Here is a 21831-nt window from a genome sequence, read left to right as displayed (position 1 = left end):
AACATTTTAAAACAATGGTTAATTATTTTGGAAATAGAGCTGTTTTTAAAACATAGGTCCTTTAATATTGATTGTATTAGGAAATTTTCTAGTACTTAAAAACCATTATAAATGTGCATATGGTATTATAGGAATATTTTATTTTTATTTCATATATAAGAAAACTAAGGAAATAGAAAACTACCATCTGGATTTACTTATAGGTCTATGGTGATTATTATTTAAAAAAATTTTTTTAAATTTATTTTTATTTTTAATTTTTTCCCATTTTTTAGATTTTATGGTTGTTCAAGTATGCTGTCTGCCTTTTCCCCCCACCTTTTCCCCTTACCCTAGACATCCCCACCTCCCTCCCCTGATTCCTCCCTCCCATATTATACCTATATGATTATTACTATAAAAAAGTGCAAAAATCACACAAGTACATGGAAAGAATCCCATTATATGTTATCAGGTAGAATGTTTGAAAACAATGATTCCATGCAAGGAAAATATATTTCCTTAAATTAAGCAATAATAATTATTTTAATCAGTGTAAAATCAGATATAAAAGTTCTAAAAATTATTCATAGTTAATAACATACTGAACATACTCATCAAGACACCTAATGCCTTAAGTCTTATAAGGAGTGGGCTAATTTCCCCTAAGTGTAGACAGGTAAACAAAATGACAACAGAGAATTTTATATACATTAGTCAAAAGTACATAGTGTTTTATGTTCTACAAATAAAATATTTTATGTTCAATATCCAAATATTAAAAAACTCTGATGTTAATCTAAAGTATATTTTTGTAACTAAATTTCCAATGTTAAATATAGCTCAGGACTTTTTTATTTAAAGGATGAGATAAAGACCTTGATAGATGGCATTTTTGTTTTTACCCCATACAATTATCAAGCTTTTTGGTCAGACTGACTTAGTTGTATCCTAATTGACAATAAGACTTAAATCTTCTGGAAGTATTTGGTCTCCTATTTTACTCTTTCATTTTAGTACCAAGAATCTTCTTTAAATTGTGGTTGATATGTTTACCGCCTTTGGTCATCTTCTGGCTTTGACCAGTGTGGCACCTTCCCTTGATACATGTGCCTTCTCTTCCACTGGGATACATGCTTGGGAGCAATAGAAGGAAAAAATGTCTGAGATAATATTCTCCCAACATTTCTAGTGGGCAAATCTTGAAGATACCTGGGGAAATGTTGGCTAATTTTATATTCATAGATTAATTTTCTTAAATTTGAATCATCTAATTTTATAGAGTGTGGATCATCTATTGTTATATTCTGATTGGTATCTGTGGAACTTTGAGGTGAATTCAACGTTGCAGAATTACGTTGATGGATGCTAGGTAAAATTCCAAGTCTATTTTGCTTTAAGATTAATCCAGTACCAGGAATAAAAAGTCTTGATTCTTCTTGTTTTGACAGATGACTGATGGCTGTGTTTGAAACAGAGTGAGGTACATATCCATTCGCTGCTGAATTTTTCCAGATTAAAGGATTATATATAACTTGTCCATCAAGAGGGCATGAATTGCATTTGTAGAATAACCAACTATCAATACATTTCCTATGAAACTTAAAAGAAAAGGTTGTAAGTTAATCAGGGGTATAACTAGATTGTTTATAATGTATATTATCTATGTAAATTTTCCTGTTACATTATTGTGTTACTATCAAACTAGCAAAAATGGAAGGTAATTATAATTTATCTAGTTTTATGTAAATATTTTGAAGAGGTTCTCTTAAATATGTTATTGGTTATGGGTTATAAGTTTCTTGAAAATGGTAAAACCATTATGAATGTGGCATAGCTTACAGAATTATAAGTATTTTATTTTCATAAAATATAATATACCTATATTAGGATGTCCATTTTCAACATTAAAATGGAAAGCCTTCTATGGATATGATTTTTGTAATTTCATTTAAAACTACTTATTCAAGCCATTAATTTCACTGTCTCTAATAAATAAAAATTATTAAATAATAAAAAAATCATAACCAACTCAAGTTGAAAATTGATCTGATAATGATTAAAATTAAAAAAACATTTAGAAATTATTTAAAAAATTACAGGAACAAATTTAAAGGACACATGGACAAAAACTAGGGGGAGGGTGGTAATGGGAGGGAAGTGGGGAGGGTTGGGTGGGTGGGCTGGATTGGGAGTAAAAGGGAGAAAATTGTACTTGAACAATGATTAAAATTTAAAAAAATATTTTAGAAATTATTAAAAAAAAGAAAATTGATCTGATGATGATAAGATATAAAATCAACCACATTCTTGGGAAGAAAGACTATCAGATTTCAGCTAAGAGTGACTCTATAGCTATTATTTATTGAAACAATTTCATGTCACCAATTTGTGCTTCCTTCACCTTTGTCACCCAGTCCCCCAGGCATGCCCCTCCCTTCTGGCAACCATCAGTCTGTTCTCTGCATCTATGAGTGTGTTTCTTTCCATATTGGTAGTTACAAAATAGTTACAGGGATGTAAAGTACAGCATAGGGAATACAGTCAATAATATTTTATTAACTATGTATGGTGCCAGGTGGGTACAGGGAATATCGAGAGAGGAGTCACTTCGTAAAGTATATGATTATTTAACCACCATTTAACCACTATGCTGCACACTTGAAACTAATACAAAAATAATATTGAATGTAAACTGTAATTGAAAAGTAAAATTAAAAAAGAAACAAGTTTATTTCAGAGAAAACCTGGTTACTGACTGCACAGTGATCAAGCAACAAAGACTTTGATTCCAGTGAGTTCATTTAAAAACAATAAATGATGTTAAATTAAGCATGTTTCATCCAAAGAATCAGAAAAATACATTAAAATTTTGTCTTCTATAAGCTTTTCCTTTTTTACAGTTAACTAAAGTGGATAAAAGACTAACTTAAAGGGGCATTTTATCTTTCCTAGACAGTGTATACAGAAATGCGTCCTCATCAGTAGGAACCCATCCTTAGGGGGCAAAGCTGCCCTGTCAGTGGTCTCTGTTGCAGCTCCTCTGCACGTACTATTCAGTTCCAACATCTGCAAGTAACACAACTAAAAAGTGAAAGGCTTTGACACTTTGTTTGTAAACACTGGCTCTACAGGGAAAAAGTCAAAATAAAATGTGACTTCTACCTTGTGAGTACATGGGAGCAATCTTACATATTGACCAAGACAAAATGCCTTCAGACAAAGTCGACACTGGTAGCCTGGAGCAAGCAGCATACTATTCTTTGTGATCACTAAGAGAGGCAGTGACTTTACCACATGTTTTGGTGTGTAAACCTGGCTGAAAGAGAATAAGCAGAGACATGAATGTTCATATATGATTATACATCAGGAAGTAATCAATAGTACAGGTAATAACCTCCATATAAACAATGCATATAAACCCAATGCTTTTCTTCTGAAGATAATAAATTTCACACATATAAAGTTTTAAAAAATCGATTGTTATTGATCCTGAACACGATGGATCCAACTTTAACATCAACTTCTTAAAGAACAAATTTAGTCATTTCAAATAAAAATACTAACCTGATTTTTTTTGACTTGTGCTTTTTAATGTAAATGAAACAACAGAATTTTGATGAGAACCACATACTCAAATTACTACAGTCTGAGCCAACACGTAAGCTTTTTAAAAAAATTTTATTTTTTTAGAAAAATACAACCCAATCTATTCTGTCATCTGATAGGAAGGTATACAGTAAGCCACGTTAAATATTCCAGCTCACTAAGATAACTTGGTAGATCAGGTCTGAAGCCTGTCCACTAGCAAATAGTCCAATCTGTGTTCTGAAATACAATCAATCTGCTTAGTATTCTTCTTCCAAGGGGGTAGAGGAGAGAGGGAATGAGGCAGAAGAGACTTCCTTCCCCTAGAAGCCAGTTATTTCAAAGCAAATCTCAAATCCCCATCTATTTTTTCTTTTCATCACTTGTCAGTTTTAATTTTACATTTATTAAGGTGATCATTATTGAGGAAATTGCTATTTCCCTAATACCCAGTACAATTTCTGGTAGAATTAATAATAATTACAGACAACATTATTTGAATATTTATTGTGTGTTTTAATCCATCTCATATTCACAAAATCCTTGGGAGGCTGGTTTTAGAATTATCCCCCTTACAAAGATGAAGAAAATATGGCAGAGGGAAGTGACGTGACTAGCCCAAAAGTCACACAGCCAGCCTGTGGTTGTACTAGGCTTGAATTTAAGCAGCCTGACTCTAGAACCTTGCTCTTCACTTGCACACAGTAATGTCACCTAGTATATAATAAGTACTCAATTCATATTGATTGAATAAGGAAATGAATGAAATTATATAAATATCCCAAGTCCTACAAGAAATATAAATTTCACTTAGAATCTCACCCTTGCTTTTCTTGAAAGTGTGGCATCTTTTCTTCCACATCATTTTTAATATCTATATTTACAACTTGATTTGGTCTTTTTTCTACTGATTTCCACCTTTGATTTCTCTTCTGTGATAGGTAAAAAGTATATGTTACTTTCCAAATCATAAAAATTTTTATTTTGTGGATTAAAATTAATAGGCTGCATATCAATAACATGATGTGATAAGTCAATTGGTAATGTTGAAGTCTTTTAAAAAGGAATCTTCAAGCTTAATGGCTTATGATTTATGTATAATATTATCATGTTTGTTATTGTGTTGGATTTTATAAATTACAAATTTAAGAACTGGCTGCCTTGTACATCCTTATGAAAAAGAGTTTCCCCAAAATTATGGTCTTTGGTTTTTACTAAAATTCACTTAACTCTATTCCAGAGTGTTATCTGTTCTCATTATTCTCAGATTCATTTTATAATAGGACAAATACTATATGAAATTCAAAATGCATACTGTACCTCACGAAATGTAAATGAGTGAGAAGGATGGCAGCAGCTATCAAAGCATTTCTGGCATAAATGATATTCTGTACATTTGGTACACCTAAAAAATGCAAAACATACAAGAAAGAACCCAATCATTTTGATGGTTTTTGATGAAAAATTCTGGCCAAAATTTCCTGGGGACTCTGCAGATATGACAAACCCATCCTAAATGCCTCACCCTGTATCAGTTTCCTATTGCTACTGGAACAAGTTACATCAAACAGCTTAAACAGTACCTATTTATTACTTTCTTGTTTTGTGAAATAGAAGTCTGGCATGGGTCTCAATGGGCTAAAATCAAGGGGTTTGCAAGGTTGCATGTTTTGGATGCCCTAGACAGATCTCTTTCCTTGTCCTTTGCATCTTCTAGAGGCTGCCCACCTTCTTAGCTTATCTTCCTTCATCTTCAAAGCAAGCAATACAGCATCTCTCTGTGCCTTCCTTTCATAGTTACATTTCTCTCTGACTCTCTTCTTTATTTCCTTCTTCCACTTCTAAGACTCCTTGGGATTATACTAGGCCCAGGTAATCCAGGATAATCTATTTCAGAGTCAGATGATTAGCAACCATAATTCCATTTGAAAATCTTAATTGCCCTATAACATGTAAGCAAACATACAGGTTCTGGGCATTAGGATGGAGACATATTTGGGAGGGCATTATTTTGCCTACCACATATCTCTTCCATAATGTCTTCCTGGGGTACTTCAGTTTTCATTTATCTGTTTCTCTAAATTTCCATGGAATCAACAGCCTTTTAGGTATTCTATCATTTAATTATCCAGTTGTTTTCCAATTGCTCATGAATGCTAGAGTTATACTTAGCAGGATCCTTCTTGAAAACAGGAATTGTATTACATCCTCTCTCCTCACAAAATGGAAAGATATATACACACACACACACACACACACACACACAGACATAAAGTTTTCAATAAAAATTATTGACATATTTAAAACAAACTTCACTTTCTACAAAAGTTCACTTGCAGATTTGTATCATTTATAAAAATTTTGCTACAGCAGAGAATTCTAATCTACTTGTAGCAATATTCACCAATAAAGTAATATTCTGAGCAAATAAACTTATTTTCTTATTCAACTTACCTAAGCTTTAGAAGACGATTTCCATGAGAAATCTGGGAAACTATGCCCTTCAGTCATCTTAGAAGTGGCAAGTGCTAATTTATTCATTATTACTGTTTATACATACAGAGAAGATTCTTAGCAATTAACATTAATCAATCAGAGCAATGGTACAATTAATTTAATAACACAAATTATGCTGGGCTACCAAAAGTTAAGCATTTCTATATTTTCACATATTTATGATATTTTTGGTATTAGCTTCTGAAAAGATAAGTAGCTATAATGTAAAACTCTAAGAGGGACCTGAAAAGCTTTCCAGTTTATCTTGTCTCCTACTCAAATTCCAAAAACTACTGGAAATAGTTTTTTTAGGCCAATGACTGATATGTTAGTATTTGAGGAAATGGAAGTTAATGAAGTAAAAAATGGTAGAAATTTATTCTTTAATTTGTAACAGAGGTTTGATACAGAGGTGAATGATTGTTCGTTAAACCCAAGAGAAGTTACTCTTGAAGGAGAGTGTACACAGCGTCGGACAGGGAGCGGAATAGTGGGGAAAGCCTGTATTGAGGGGTCGTAAGAAGAATCATCTATGATGAGAACAGAAAGAGCAGTCAGCTCGGAGTGACAGAGGAATATACACATAGTCATCAACAAAATACTCAAAAGCAAGATTTCAAATCATCTACCAAAACCACACATTAACCATTTGAGGAACATATTACTAGAAAGATGGAGAGGTTTACACTGTGGCTTTTGTGTGTCCTTATCCCCCACAGCTGTTCCTCTGAATATTTATTTTTTTGCCTGTGACCTTAGTTCCTTATTGTTCTGACCCACTCTTCTTGAAAAAATTAAATTACTCAAACAATGGCTTCTAATGCCAGATACGAGTTTTTCCTTTTTCTAAAACCCCTTTAACCAACATTCCTCAAACTAGCTGAACACCTCCTGCTAAACCTGTGTAAACACTCTGCCCTTCCTCCTCAAGTGAAATATTCCTTTGTAGCCTTCTCAGGCCAGCTGCTTTCCAATAAAGACTTTTGCTAATGGTGCTCTAGTTAATTCTCTTCTATGTGACACATGGAGAGAAAAAGGACTGGAAGAGTTCAAAGGAGAAAGGTTAGGGGGATACAAACAGTTTCATGGTTTCATGAGCAGGTTTAAAAATATGTTTATTGGACTCATGTAATTCCAGGAAGACCGTAAAGTAAACTGATGTATTTTAGCAGAATATTTAAGCTTGAAATAAAATATTTTCTTCTGAACACACAGTTAAGTTAAAATTTTAATTAAGAAAGCACAATTTCCCAAGCAGAGCAATTATGGGGAAGTTTGGGGATTATTCATGAAAGTAATGGAAATTGTTTCTCTAATAAGTGTCTTGTTGAGGTATAAGACAAAAAAGAAAACAAAATAATGCACCTGCTGCTACAGGTGCCTGGAACAGTGGAACTTGATTAAATATTCAGTCAATCTAGTTAATATCCCTCTGGCTCAAACCTAGGCAATGATTTGGCAATGATCTAATTAGTAGTTTGAAGGAAGTTACAGAGGGTGAGCAGTCTGTCTAGCAATGCTCTGAGCTTGGAAATTCATCGAGGACAAATTCACAAAGCCTGTGTCCAGAACTTCCAAGCCAGGATACTATTTCAGACTCTCAATCTGGACAGGAGTGCAAAGCCAATGTGCATGTATAAGGGAAGAAAATAAAACAATTGATAATCTGAGGTACTGGGATGACATAAATCACTGGACTGAAAATCCTAATAAATGCCCAGCAATGAAGAAAACACACTATATAAAGGAGGAAAGGAAGAAGGCAGGCTAGATGACTGGTAGGTACTCTGATGCTCAAAGTTTCCTAAAGTTAAAAAAAAATACTTGCTCATAATTGTACTGATGCCACTTACTTATAACACTTTCCCTCAATTGGAAATTGTTTACAGTTATTACAGGGAATTCCAAGTTGTTTGTCCAGTTGCTCTTTCTCAGCTGCAGCCACAAGTTTGCTAGAGTTTCTGAATTCCTCCAAAATAAGTTTTAGTGGTGCAAACTCTTTCCTACACAGAGGACATTTCAACATAGAAGTGTTTGATATTGTATCCTGATAATTAGCTAAGATCTTCATGCATTTTATATGCATATTATTGCCACAGCCAAGCCTGTTAAAATGAAATAATATTACCATTTGTAAATGCAAAGTTATATATATTATATAAATACAATTTTCTCTGCTATCATTTTTACTTCCCATAAAATAGACTGATTTTCTAGATATAGCTTGATTACATATGTAAACACATATCATATCTTCTCTTATCTACCTAATCTATTTTCATTAATTTAGTTTAGTACATAAGAATTCCAAACAAATCCCCCCATTTTAATAAAATTGTGGTAAAAAAAATTTCAGCACTAAAATACTTTTCATTTGTAAAGTGAGAATGCAATAATCTTAACAAAAAAGAACATTATAACAATCCTAATTGCTTTCTAAATAAAAAGCATCACTAAAGGCAGGGGCATCACCTTTTTTTTTCTAGAAATCACACAGTATGTGGCAGGACCCAATAAATATCTACTGAGAGAAATGATATTTGGGGAAATAATTAATACATTTTAAATATACAATAAAAACAGTCATTTGAAACACTATAATGTGGATGAAAATTTAGGCAAATGATTAGGAATAAAAAGAAGAATGAAAAAGTTCAATAGCAAACAGTTGCCCAAAGTTTGCAAGTCCAAGTGCATTGACTAGTTGACTATGACACTCTCAGTAAACATTTGTGTGAAGTTTTAAATGATTTAATTTTAAAAATAGAGTCCAGAAAAACTGAAAAGAATTTTTATCATTTAAAGTAAAACAATCTTTACTTTAAAAAACTCTTTGTAACTACTCTATACCATGGCATGTGTTCACATGTTAAAACAGAAATGTAAAAAATTATTCCACTTTAATACACTTCAAGTGAGAAGAGGAATAAAATGGAATTATGTTTTAATTTTCACCCTTTAAAATGTACCCCAGAAATATTTAAAGTAAGAGCAGGACCTCTCACAACCTGTATGTTAGGAAGCAAAGGAAGACCAATTAAACACAGTTGTTTAAATATATACAGTTTCTCTATCAACATGTCTCATAAGGGAATAAATTATAAAAATTAAATTAGAATTTTTTCCTAAGTTTTATTTTTAAAAAATCACCTGCAAAAAGTGACAGGAAGCCTTTTTTCTAAAAGTATTTCTTGACAAATAGAGCAGATATCATCTGAGTCAATTTCCTTCTGTTTAATGTATCCATCTTCTTCAATATGTGAGTTTTCATCATTTTCTATTTTTTTGGGAACTTTAACTTGATGTATTCCCTGAAGCAAGTCATTGATTTCTCCTTCCATGAGACCTAACTTCAGTGCATCTAGTGAAAAAATCCATAAGTATTAAAATTCAGTAGCAAAATTAAAGATACAAAACTGGAACAATTTATGCTGAAAGTTAACATTTTCTTTCAAATATCAGAAAGACAGTTTTGGTTGAATTATTACATTCAACTTTACTATTTTTTTGTAGTCCTTTCAGAGCTAAATGGTCAGAAAAGAGTCTTTTATAAAAAGAATGGAAGTTGCCTCGTTTTTTCTCACTAAATATGGTCAATGCAACTAGTGCATTATAAGGGTTTTGGATTATTAATTTTATGATAGTGTGATAGTGTTCATCCTTGGATTGGTGTTATAATTATGTCTTACATTTTGATCTGTTCACTTTTCCATGAACAAGTATTTTATCAACATTCAGAAATATCAAAAGACATGGGGCATGGATACATAAAGGGAAGTAGGGGTACTTGAGTAATATTAATGTAATTAGTATTTGTTAGATTAATATATAAAAGGAGAGCAAGACTCAAATAATTGTGCCTGTCCTCTTGTCTCATTTTTATGCCCCTAAAAGAGTATGTTGGCTGCTGTATCCTTCACAGTTTTACTAAATATTCCTCAGGACAATCTATTAGAAACTATATTGGCCTGTACCCTTGATATGTAAATTCTTTGAATTCTGAATTTTCTCCATCCTGCTGTGTTTATAAGAAATTGTATTCTAAGTGCATACAGTTTTGATCAGGGCATCCAAGATTCCTTTATTTTCTCACCTATCCTCATGTGTCTTTTCCTTTCCCTTTCCTAAACATGCCATAATTTAAGTGCCAGCTGTTATTGGTCCCCTTGAGTTATGATATTCACTTTATACATTCTTTAATACATATAGATTTAAATTATTTGCAGGATAATGAAAAAGCTTCATTTCCTGGTAAGGCTCAAACACTGAAAACACTGAAAACAACAGTTACATTTCAATACAGAAATCTCTGTTCCCTGTCTGAGGAGGTGTAGCAGGTGGGATGTAGGAGGGTATCAGACTTTAATTAACAATCACTTTGGAGGATGAGGGCTATTTGTCACAGAGACACAGCAACATCTGCTCCTTAAAAATGGGGAGGAAAATGAAGAGTGAAAGATTGTGTTTTTGAGAACAAAGATTCTGTAAGTCAGGAGAAATACTGAAACATAGAAGTTCATGGGAGAAGTTCGTCACAAACTGTTCTGCATGGTATAGCATGAGCTGGGGAATAAAAGGGATAAACAAACTCTTTTCAAATTAATTTGGAAAAAAATTTATGTATGGGACTATGAAAGAATGTCCTTTTAAAGAGAAGAGCAAGACAGCTAGTTTATGAGACATCACAATTTATTACAAAACAATAAGTAACAGAACTCATTGAATAATAGTCATTATGAAACAAGGATGAAAAAAGCACTACCCAGTAACTGATATTGAGATAACTGGGAAGCAAAATGGAAAAAAATAACTAACTCAAACCAAATACCAACCTCCACTTATACTAACACAACTACATATGGATACCATAATGAACAATAAAAATAAAAAAGAAACTAGTAGAAAAAACCTCCCAAAGACTATTTATCAATACTATGGAAGAAGGAAAACTTTCAAAGTATTGAAGCAATACATGTAAAATGTAAAAATGACCAGATTCAAGAACTCAAAAAATCCATATGTATAACAGCATTTAAGAAAGCCATATAAAAAAGAATTACAACATTAGGAAAATATTTACAAAGAAGGGTAATTCTTATATCTAGTAAAAGTTTGTAGTTTTCCCAATAAATAAATAGCCAAAGTTCACAGAACTCATACATGAAGTACAAATAGTAAAAGAAGACAATAGAAGACATTTAATTCCATTAATATCAAGAAATGGTGAGTTAAAATAAGAATGAGGTGCAGATACAAAATATAACCTAATGAGTAAGAATAATAAATACGTAAAATGTTATATTTTATTTCCTTATGCTATTTCTTTTTGTATTTTAGAAGTTATTTCGAAGCACCTTAATCTTCTATGTTAGATGAATGGGAAAATGGAAACCATTTTCTAATTTAATTTACTAAGTATGAAAAAATTACTTTGTATCTGGTACTTGTATCTGGTATTTTATTCTCACTTTTGTGTGACTAAATTATTTTTCCTGTGTTATAGAAATATCATTACCATTTCAAAATATTTCTATGTCTTTAATTTTTTTTGGAGACTTAAATATGTCGTTTATCTCTTTCATTATATGTGTAACTAACATGGTTACACACGTCCAGAAAACAAACAAAACTAGCAGAAAATTGATATATTGCCAAAATTGTAAATCAGCAAAAGAATTTTAAAGACCAACTTGGCAATACATATGTGTAGCATACTTAAAAGTATTAATACTTAAAAAACCCCAAACCCAAAACCCTGAACTTATAGACACAAAGAACAGATTGGTGGTTGCCAAAAGCAGAGGCTGGGAGGTGGGAGAAGTTGATGAAGGTGGTCAAAACATACAAATGTCCAGTTATAAAATGCAAAATTCATGGTGAATATAGCTAATAATATTGTATTGTGTATTTGAAAGTTGCTAAGAAAGTATATCTTAAAATTCTTCATCACAAGAAAAAGATTTATAAGTATGTGTGGTGATGGATATTAACTAGATGTATTGTAGTAATAATTTTGCTACATATATACAACATTGAATCATTATATTATACACCAGAAATTAATATTATGTTATATGTCAGTTATATCTCAATAAAAACTAATACTTTTGCTTTGAGATCCAATTAATGAGATTTTAGGCTAAAGAAATAATTGAAAGAATAAAAAGCTTCATTTACAAAGAAAATAACAAGTAGAAACGAAAAGCAGGAAACAGAATTCCCATAGACTATTAGGTATACAGAAATACAAAGTCAAAAGGAAAATAAAAAATAAAAAATTTACTATATACTTGTGGTGGGAATTGTAAAAACTTTCCTTTAATACAGTTTTTATTTTATCTATAAATATTTAATTTAAAAAGAAACAGATGGTTTTTGCTAGACATTTAGAAGAAATTATTAGATGATACACCTAGGTTTTGCTGGGAAATAATTTGTTGGCTGATGGGAAAGAATACTCAGTGTTCAAACTGATATAAAATTCCTGTGTATTCATTTTTGTAGATCTTCAAAAATAAAACTTAGTCTCAAGTTTCTGATATGCAATACTAGGGTACAAATAATTGTTCCAGATTTGTTTTAGAAAAGAATCTATGAATGATTTTTAAAAGACTCCTCTCCTTCATTACCAGTAACCATCTCCTCCACACTTTTGTAGATACTTAGATATTCTAACGAATAACTGTTTATGGCTTTCTTTAAATTACTTTAATTTTCATGTATGTTTGTTCTAGCTTTCATTGAAATGATAAATTTCAAGGTCATTAAGACTTCTACTTTCTATGTATACTTGTGCACAAAGAATTTTCTCCTAGTTGCCTAATTGAAACTTCTTTTTAATATAGGAGATATAAAATATCCTTTATTTTAGTAGGAAATATAAGTTTTAAAATTTGATATATGGAATTAATTTTAAGCATTCAAAAAATTCCCTATTGTGCACTGATGTTTATATTTATAAAAAGAATAAGGCAGTTTCTGCTTACAACAAATACTAAAAATCATACAACATAAATACATTGATTTATATTAACATTGCTACCTTTACAGATGAAAAATCTGAATATTCATAGTTTACATGATATCACTTATAAAAACCACCTAGCAGAACTTCTGACTAATACGCAGTCCAATAAATATTTGTTGAATAATTGGATAGGTCTGCACTATCCAATGTAGTAGCCACTAGCCATATGTGTCCATGGAGTACTTGAAATGTGGCTAATGTGGCTGAAAAGCTGAATTTTTAATTTTGTTTTGAGAAACATAAATGGATAACTGATCATCTATAGTTGTTAGAAAATTTATATGTGTAACAATTTGGGTATTATGTGAATCTATTTTTAACTGAGTATCTTATGAAGTCTAAATGCAGATCTTAAGTATTTCTAATGAAAATATAGAGTCTGAATTGACATGCTGTAGGCATAGAGTACACATTACATTTTGAAAATAGCATAAAAAAGCATTAAATATCTCATAATGTTTAGACTGATTACATGTTATCATGATGGTATTTTGATGTACTGCATTAAAATAAAATATATTTTAAAAATTGATTTCCTTTTCTTTTAAAAAAAATTAATGATAAACATGGTTACTAGAAAATTACATACATGACTCACATTATATTTCTCCTACATGGCCCCAGCATAGGTGGTTTACGAAAATGACATGGAACATAATGCACAGAAACTAACACTTTGCAGAGGACATTAACTTTCAAAGGATAAAATGGAATAACAGAGAATCAAACAAATCTGTATAAAATCATGCAATCTAATCACTGTGTATGAAGTGATTGGGAGAGAGGATGAAGAAGAGCGTAATTGACATTTCAGAAATAAATTTATTTTAAAAAGATTTTATTTATTTACTTTTGGAGAGATGGGAAGGGAGGGAGGAAGAGAAACCATTAACCTTTTGATTTGTGGGACTGCGCCCAATCCACTGAGCCACACCAGTCAGAGCCAGAAAAAACTTTTTGTCCATAGTGTGAAGGAGGAAGCAACAAAGGGAAAGTGCTGGAAACAAAGAAGCCACACAGAATAGTATTAAGGGCTGATGAAAGTCGAACAATGGTTAGACTGAGGATGGAGAGATAAGAACAGCACTGACAAGTACAATAGGTAGGGTGTCAACATAAATAGGATTTGTTTATGATGGAGGAACTAAATATGTGTGAGAGAAAATAGAAGAAAAATTAAGAATCCCAAGGTTTCTAGTTTTGCAGACTAAAGAATAAAGAAAGCCAATATGTGAGGTAGAAAATACAAAAGCAGAGCATATCTGAGAGAAATCTAGTATTTAAAATGCAATTGGGACATCCAAAATTGAGCTGCCCATAAGGAAGGTAGAAATACTGGTGTGTTGATATCACTGGTTATAATGGCAATAGCTGGAGATATTAAAAAAAAAACCCAAAACAGGAGACATTTCTAAGAGAATATGTAGCGTAGGAGAAGAGTACAAAAGAAATTGAAGAAGATACAAATAAGTAAATGCACGTTCTGCGTTCATGGAGATGAAGAATTAACATCATTAAAATGTCATGCAACCCAAAGCAATCTATGGATTCAATTTAATTCCTATTAAGATACCAGTAGCATATTTCACAGAATTAGAAAAAATATTCCAAAAGTTTATATGGAACCATAAAATACCCAGAATAACCATAGCAATCTTGAGAAGGAAGAACAAAGGTGGAAGAATCACACTACCTGATATCAAACTATACTACAAGGTCATAGTAATCAAAACAGCATGGCGGTGGCATAAAGACAGGCCAATGGAACAGACTAAAGAGCCCTGAAATAAACCCACACCTTTATAGTTAATTAATATTTGACAGAGGAGGCAAAAACATACAATGAACTAAAGATAGTTTATTCAATGAAGGGTGTTGGGAAAATTAGAAAAATAAATGCAGAAAAATAAAACTAGATCACCTTCTTATGCCACACAAAAGAATAAACTCAAAATGGGTTAAGGACTTAAATGTTAGACTCAAAACCATAAGAATCCTAGAAGAAAACATAGGCAGGAAAATTGTGGGCATTTCTTGTAGCAATAGTTTTTCCTGATATATATCCCCAGGCAAGGGAATCAAAGAAAAAAATAAATAGGACTACATCAAACAAACTAAAAAGTTTTTGCACAGCAAAGGATACCATCAACAAAATGGAAAGGCATCCCATTGAATGGGAGAACATATTCACAATACATCTGATAAGAGGTTAATATCCAAAATAAAGAACTTATAAAACTCAACAGCAAAAATAAAATAAAATTTAATTTAAAAGTTGGCAAATGACCTGAATAGATGCTTCTCCAAAGAGGACACATGGATGGCCTATAGATACCTGAAAAGGTGCTCAATGTCACTAATCATCAGAGAAATGAAAATTAAAATCACAATGAGAGATCACCTCACACCTGTCAGAATGGCTATCATCAATAAATCAACAAAAAAGTGTTGGTGAGGTTGTGGAGAAAAAGGAACCCTTGTGCACTATTGGTGGGAATGCAGACTGGTGCAATCACGGTGGAAAGCAGTATGGAGTTACCTCAAAAAATTAAAAATGGAACTGAGTTTTGCCACAGCGATTCTACTTGGGGGAATATAATATCCTAAGAATTCCAAAACACCAATCAGAAAGAATATATACACCCTTATGTTCATTCATTATGGCATTATTTACAAAAACAAGTATTTGGAAGCAGCCCAGGGGCCCATCAGTAGATAAATGGAAAAAAAGCTGTAGTACTACTCAGTTGTAAAAAAGAAGGAAATCTTACCTTTTGTGACTGCAAGAATGGACATGGAGAGTATTATGCTAGGTGAAATTAGCCAGTTAGAGAAAGACAAGTATCATACAATTTCACTTACATGTGGAATCTCATAAACAAAATAAAAAGTAACAAACAAAATATAAACAGACTCATAGATACAGAGAACAAAGTGACAGCTGTGAGAAGAGAGAGGGGTTGGGTGGTTGGGTGAAAAAGTGAAGGGATTAAGCAAAGAAAAAACTCATAGGTACAGATGACAACAGTATGGTGATTCCCAGAGAGAAAGGGGTTGGGAGTAGGTAGAAGAGGTTAAAGGAGGGATAAATGGTGATGCAAGGAGACTTAGGATGGTGAACATACAATATACAGATGATGTGTTATGGAATTGTACACCTGAAACCTATATAATTTGATTAACCAAAGGCACCCCAATAAATTCAATAAAAATTAAAAAAAAATCCCTGTGGAACACTACTATTAATTTATTATCCAGTATAACTTAAATAGCTACAGTGATTGTACTTATATAATAGCTGGGGGTAAATGTAGTTGTCTAAATAGAACTGATACCATTTGAATGAAAAGAAATGAAAACTGATTATCACTTTAATGCTTTATGTATATCATGAACATTTATTAATAAATTTAAAATGCTGTTACAATTCTTAGATGGGTATAGTGTAAGTCAAATAACTCAACTGACTATAGAGAACACTTTTATAATGACATATCTTAAATATAAAGTATAAAAATTTAAATAACCTGTACTAAAAATATATTTCTTTTTTATTTTTGAGGGCTCTAGAATTTAGTTACACAACTCTATGCCTGATTTTAAACTCAATTTAAGTACCAACATAAAAACTATTTTCCTTAAAAAATATATGTTTTTGCATAAAAACTTCAGTCAGTAAACATTTTTGAATGAAATTATGTGTCATGACAACTGTCTATTTCTGGTATCTAAAATTTTTTTTTCTCATAGTTAAAATAACTTTATACAGAAAACTGTGAATTTTTGCTTAGAACCCGAGAGAATTTTTTTCTACTGAATAATTGGCCATTGTTTCACCTCTTTTTTTAATTAAGTGCCTTTGAATTTGAAAATGCCATATGAAGTTACATTTTTTTTATTAAATGTGAAGAAAAATGTTCCAGCTGCCTTAATTGTAACTGGGCTATAGACAGTTGTCAGACTGTCTAGAAAAAATAACTATCTAAACTTAGAATATGTCTAAATACAAATTATTAAATTTACTAACTTCAAATTAGTAAAATAAATCAAAGCACATATAACTTACATTCATGATTCCTTGGAAGCTTGAATCTTTTCAACAAGACCCTAAAATTCACAGGTAGAAAAACAAAATAACAACAACAACAAAAAAACCCATTTATCTCTGATATAACCTCAAAAGGTTTTTTTTTCATTTTAATTTTAGAGTAGGAATGACATTATAGAATTTGTACTGCTGAATGTGTAGGGATAAACTCAGAACTCTCATCCATTTTTCTATTGTAGCAGTAGTTAAATTTACATTTTAAAATAAGCATATGTAAAAAAATTATGATAAATGGAAACAAAAGACATTTACAGTAAAGAGACTCTGCCAGGGAGAGCCCATGTACTCCTTCATGATATAAAGTCCTTCACAGAGAGAGGCTAGTGAGGAAATTCAGGTATTCACAGTACCTCTTTGAACTTTCCCAGAAGTCTCCTACTCCTAGAAATGGAATACTTTTCTGGATAGAGTAGCAAATGATTGTTTTCCTATATATACCATTATTATGTATGAGAGAAATATTTTCAAATATCACCAACTAGAATATGGCAAAAAATAGAATATGTCTATTTTTTTAAAGTGGGAAATATGTTGGGTTGGCCAAAAAGTTTGATTTTGTAAGATGGCTAAGGTAGCACTTGGTTGTCTTTAACTTCAGTTGAAATAATTTTGTTAGATTGTGTTGTGACAGCTATCATATTAGCATGCGTTTAAATAAAACATCAAAACTGATGAATTTGTGTAGCCATTTAAATATTGAAGACGGAAGAAAATAAGCAACATTTTTCTCATATTATGCTTTATTATTTCAAGAAAGGTAAATACACAACTGAAATGCAAAAAAGAAAAATTTGTGCAGTGTATGGAGAAGATGCTGTGACTGATGGAATGTGTCAAAAGTGGTTTGAGTAGTTTTGTGCTGGAGATTTCTCGCTGGACGATGCTCCACTGTCAGGAAGACCAGCTGAAGTTGGTAACGATCAAATTAAGACATTGATTGAGAACAATCAACGTTACACCCTGTGGGAGATAGTCAACCTACTCAAAATATCCAAATCAATCAAGTTATTGGTGAAAATGAAAAATGTGTCTTTTATTTTACAGAAAAAACTAAATGGACCCTTTGGACAACCCAATATATTGAATTCTTACTGACCATATCAAATATATTTTAGTATATTAAATACTTGGACTGCATTTCCAATTAATACATAGTTAACATACAGGAACAAATGATTTACATCACATAAATAGCAGAACAGAATGCCCTTGCCCTGAGGTGGCTGGTATCAAATAAAAATGGGAAAAACTTATTGTAATTATAATAATAAAACCAAATTACAAGTTTTGAAAGGACCATATTTTATATCTTTATGCTAACTTGAGTAAATAACTTACATTAGTAGGTACTCAGTAGAAACTGATAAAACAAATAATTTGGTAAATAAAAGCATAAGAAATAACAGATATTACAGATTTTTAACCTGTAAAAAGCACTGGAAATATGAGATACACACTGTTTTCTTAATTTCTTGTTTGATTTTTTCTCTCAAATATCAGTCATACACATTCTATAGTAGTATAATTAATGAATTGTTGGTGTAAGTATAGTAGGTAAACAAAATGAATTGAGTTAAACTAAATGCAAATAGTTTTTTTTTCTTTAATTTTTGGAATTCCCTTACAAACAGATTCTGACACTAGAGGAAAAATTTCAGATTTGACAGAACTAATCTTCAGTGAAGTCCTACTTCTATCTTGAAAGATTGACTCATAGTTAAATATTTACTGAAAATGAAAACAATAAATTAAAAAATATATATAACAAACCACACACTTATCAATGATGTCAATCAGGGAGTTTTTTCCTGTCATATAAGTTAGATTTCACATTTGTACATAATAAGAACCTAAAATTGATTTTTCTTATTAAAAACATTAACATTCAAAACATGTAGACATGACAGTATGTTTTTCAACTTAAATCTTACTTAAAATACCCTAAAGTATACTGATAAGCGATGATCACATTACCTTTATATTTTCCCAGCACCAAATTTCTTTAATCTTGCAGTACTCAAACCATGAAGAAGGTAAAATATATAATATACTAATATGTTACTTTGTGGAAGCTCTTCATTACAAAGTCACTTACCAGCATATATGCTTACAAAGCTCCCCTTTTTTCTGAAATGTGGAACAGTTACAAACATGAGGATTTCCTAGAAAAACCTTTAAAAGAAAAATGCATACTTTTAAAAACTTCAGTTAATTTTTAGAGTTGGAGTAAAACTAAATTAATAGATTAATTAGATTAAAAGAGATTTCAAGAAGTAATTTAGTTTAGGTAAGTCTGAAACATTTAATATCATCTAGAGGGACATCTTATTTCTCTACGCCAGTCTGATTTTGCACTTAACATATTCTTTTCCTTGTTTAACACCTTGCATTATTAGTGAAGATTGTTTTTAAAAGATATATACTTAAGCAAGTGGAAAAAATCTACTTTTAAAAGCTTTAAAAATCTATAATTATTTTTTACTGAGGAAATTTTACCTTGCAGTGAAGCTAAAGACCTTTTTTTAGATTTTGGATTCATTTTTTGTGCACTTGACTTGATGTTTACTTTATTTAATTTTGCTAAAGGAGAATAATTTTGTTCACCAAGTCTACACTGGCTAAAAACATGTATTAAATGCTGTGTTGTAAGCAACAGAGTGATAAAAGGATGGGTAAATAAGCACAAGTTAGTGACCTGTACCCAGTACTTAAAATGCATAACGCTGAGTTACAAATTTCCAAGTCAACTACTGAGAGGCAGTGCGGTGGCTGATTTTTGAGTCGAGAAAGTAGGATGTGCTAGTATTTGAAAATATCTGTGGTCTTTTAGCAAAATTAAAAGTAATTTTTATTCATTAAGATCTTTCCAAGGCACCACCATTTAAATACTCAAGAGTCTCATAGCTTCAGAGCGACTAAAGAAAAACCGAATTGCGATATTTAGCAAATATATATACAGTATGCAGATTGTAGACTCTTCATTTCGTTTCAGTTACAGGGCTAGTGACTGCTAACAATGAATCCCTGAAACTACGCAAAGCAAACCGTACATTCTTAGAAAACGTCTCACTTTTACAAACTCAAAGATCAAAGGGCCATCATTTTACAAGAGCTGGATGCAATTGGGAGCCCTAAGCTCCAATAATGACGCTTGTCTAACAAATACTAGTTCCCTCTGTAATACGCGTATCTTTAGAGACTGGAGCACTCGCGGGGCGGGGGGTGGCAGAGGGTAGCAGCAAGCACAGCCAGGCGGCTGCGTGCGGAAGAACCTGCGGGGGACCCAGCGGCGGGAGGCCGGTGGGCTGGGCGAGGCGGGAGGCAGTTGGGGGTGGTAGTTACTCGAAAATCCTTGTTCTCCGGCTCCTCCTCTCTCAGCAGGAAGCCGGTGGGGCCAGTCTCTCTTAGGAGGAAGATGCTGCTACTCAGCGCCAAGCGCTGTTGCCCCTTGAGGCGGTGGTTCAAGTGTTTTTTCTTTTTTGAGACCGTAGGGCCGCTGCGGATCATCCTGGCTGAGTGCGGGCGCAGGCGGCCTGGGAGAGACCCTCGGAGCCGCCCGCTGCTCTCCTTGACAACCGCTGGCCCGCCGGTTGCCTTGGTGACGGAGGTTGTGCTCCACGGTTTCCCGGCGTTCATTGCGCCAAGCTTTGGCTGGTGAAGGAGGTGTGTTCGGTGGCGATTCCTCGGATTGCACCCGCCTCCGCGTCTTCCTGAAGTGACGTTCCTGACTGAGGAGTACTTCTACCAATCAACTGGTTGGTGTGAAAGCTGGCTGCCGCAAGTGTAGCTGTCAAATCTCTGCGTTCCTTCTGCCGGTTTCTCGCAGGCAGCGCTCTTGAATAGCATTAGGACACTTGCACAACCCGGTTACAGTTTGGGCTCTGAATGCTAAGATTATCCTGTTTATTCATTATCTTTATTAGAAAGCCCAGATCCACAGTTAACGTTCAACAGATTCCACAAACATTTCCCGAATGCTCATTTTGTGCATAATCTGAGCAGTCGCTGAGGCAGACCAAAGGTGAGGAAGACAGGACTCTAACCTCTGAAGCAAGATCCTTAAATCCGGATGTGTGCACATAGTGTGTGTGTGTGTGTGTGTGTGTGTGTGTGTGTGTAATCTGTAACTGCAGGTTTGGGTAAGAATGGATTTTGGGAAGGGAGGTTCAGAATCCAGTGACTGTATGCCTTCTAAACCTACAAATCCCTTAAGATTTTCAAGGTATGCGACTTTGTCCCAATACTTCAAATTGTGAGCTTTGTTACCACGTTCTGGAGGGAGCTGTAATAAGGTAGGAGCAAAGAGGCTATGTTACTAGAATCTCTCTATGCAATTGAAATCAGGAAATAGCCACTTGGTAACATAAAGATGGAGGATATTTGTCCCATTTTATCAGGGGAGGAAACCACAACTAGAATATGTAAAAAGCAGGTCATGAAATGAAAGATGATGGAAATGGAACTTTTCACAAGAGTTATCCAAATAAGCACCACCCAACCCTAGGTCTATGGTTTTGATTCACTAAATTTAATTTCTACTTTCTTATTCTAATAACAACTAACATACCTACTACCATTCTCCTAACTTGACCATCAATTTAATAGTTCTAGATGTTAAAGTAAAATATTATAC

General features: G+C 32.7%; 1 protein-coding gene across 1 annotated transcript; it reads right to left on the bottom strand.

Moving 5' to 3' along the window:
- Nucleotides 1-735: 735 nt before the first annotated feature.
- ZSWIM2 (zinc finger SWIM-type containing 2) lies at nucleotides 736-20935 on the bottom strand. The gene is made up of 9 exons (XM_045827291.1): nucleotides 20541-20935; nucleotides 19294-19370; nucleotides 17157-17197; nucleotides 9214-9424; nucleotides 7917-8168; nucleotides 4888-4972; nucleotides 4390-4499; nucleotides 3145-3298; nucleotides 736-1580 (listed from the first exon to the last, which is right to left on the bottom strand). The coding sequence occupies exons 1-9, from the start codon at nucleotides 20832-20834 to the stop codon at nucleotides 1032-1034; spliced, it is 1773 nt and encodes a 590-aa protein (XP_045683247.1). The 5' UTR covers nucleotides 20835-20935; the 3' UTR covers nucleotides 736-1031.
- Between the last annotated feature and the right edge of the window lie 896 nt (nucleotides 20936-21831).

This window comes from Phyllostomus hastatus, unplaced genomic scaffold (genome assembly GCF_019186645.2).
Source record: "Phyllostomus hastatus isolate PE091 unplaced genomic scaffold, TTU_PhHast_1.1 phas_contig_1, whole genome shotgun sequence".
Classification (NCBI taxonomy): Eukaryota; Metazoa; Chordata; class Mammalia; order Chiroptera; family Phyllostomidae; genus Phyllostomus; species Phyllostomus hastatus.
The sequence above is the reverse complement of the archived record's forward strand: the minus strand, read 5'-3'. Positions and strand labels throughout refer to the sequence as shown.

Coding starts and splice junctions, on each gene's coding strand:
- ZSWIM2 (XM_045827291.1), bottom strand. CDS start 20,834: ATGAACGCCGGGAAACCGTGGAGCACAACCTCCGTCACCAAGGCAACC. Junction 19,371..20,540: donor CGGAGAACAAGGATTTTCGA/GTAACTACCACC, acceptor TTTCTTTTAAAG/GTTTTTCTAGGAAATCCTCA. Junction 3,299..4,389: donor CACTTTCAAGAAAAGCAAGG/GTGAGATTCTAA, acceptor ATTCTCTTTCAG/CCAGGTTTACACACCAAAAC.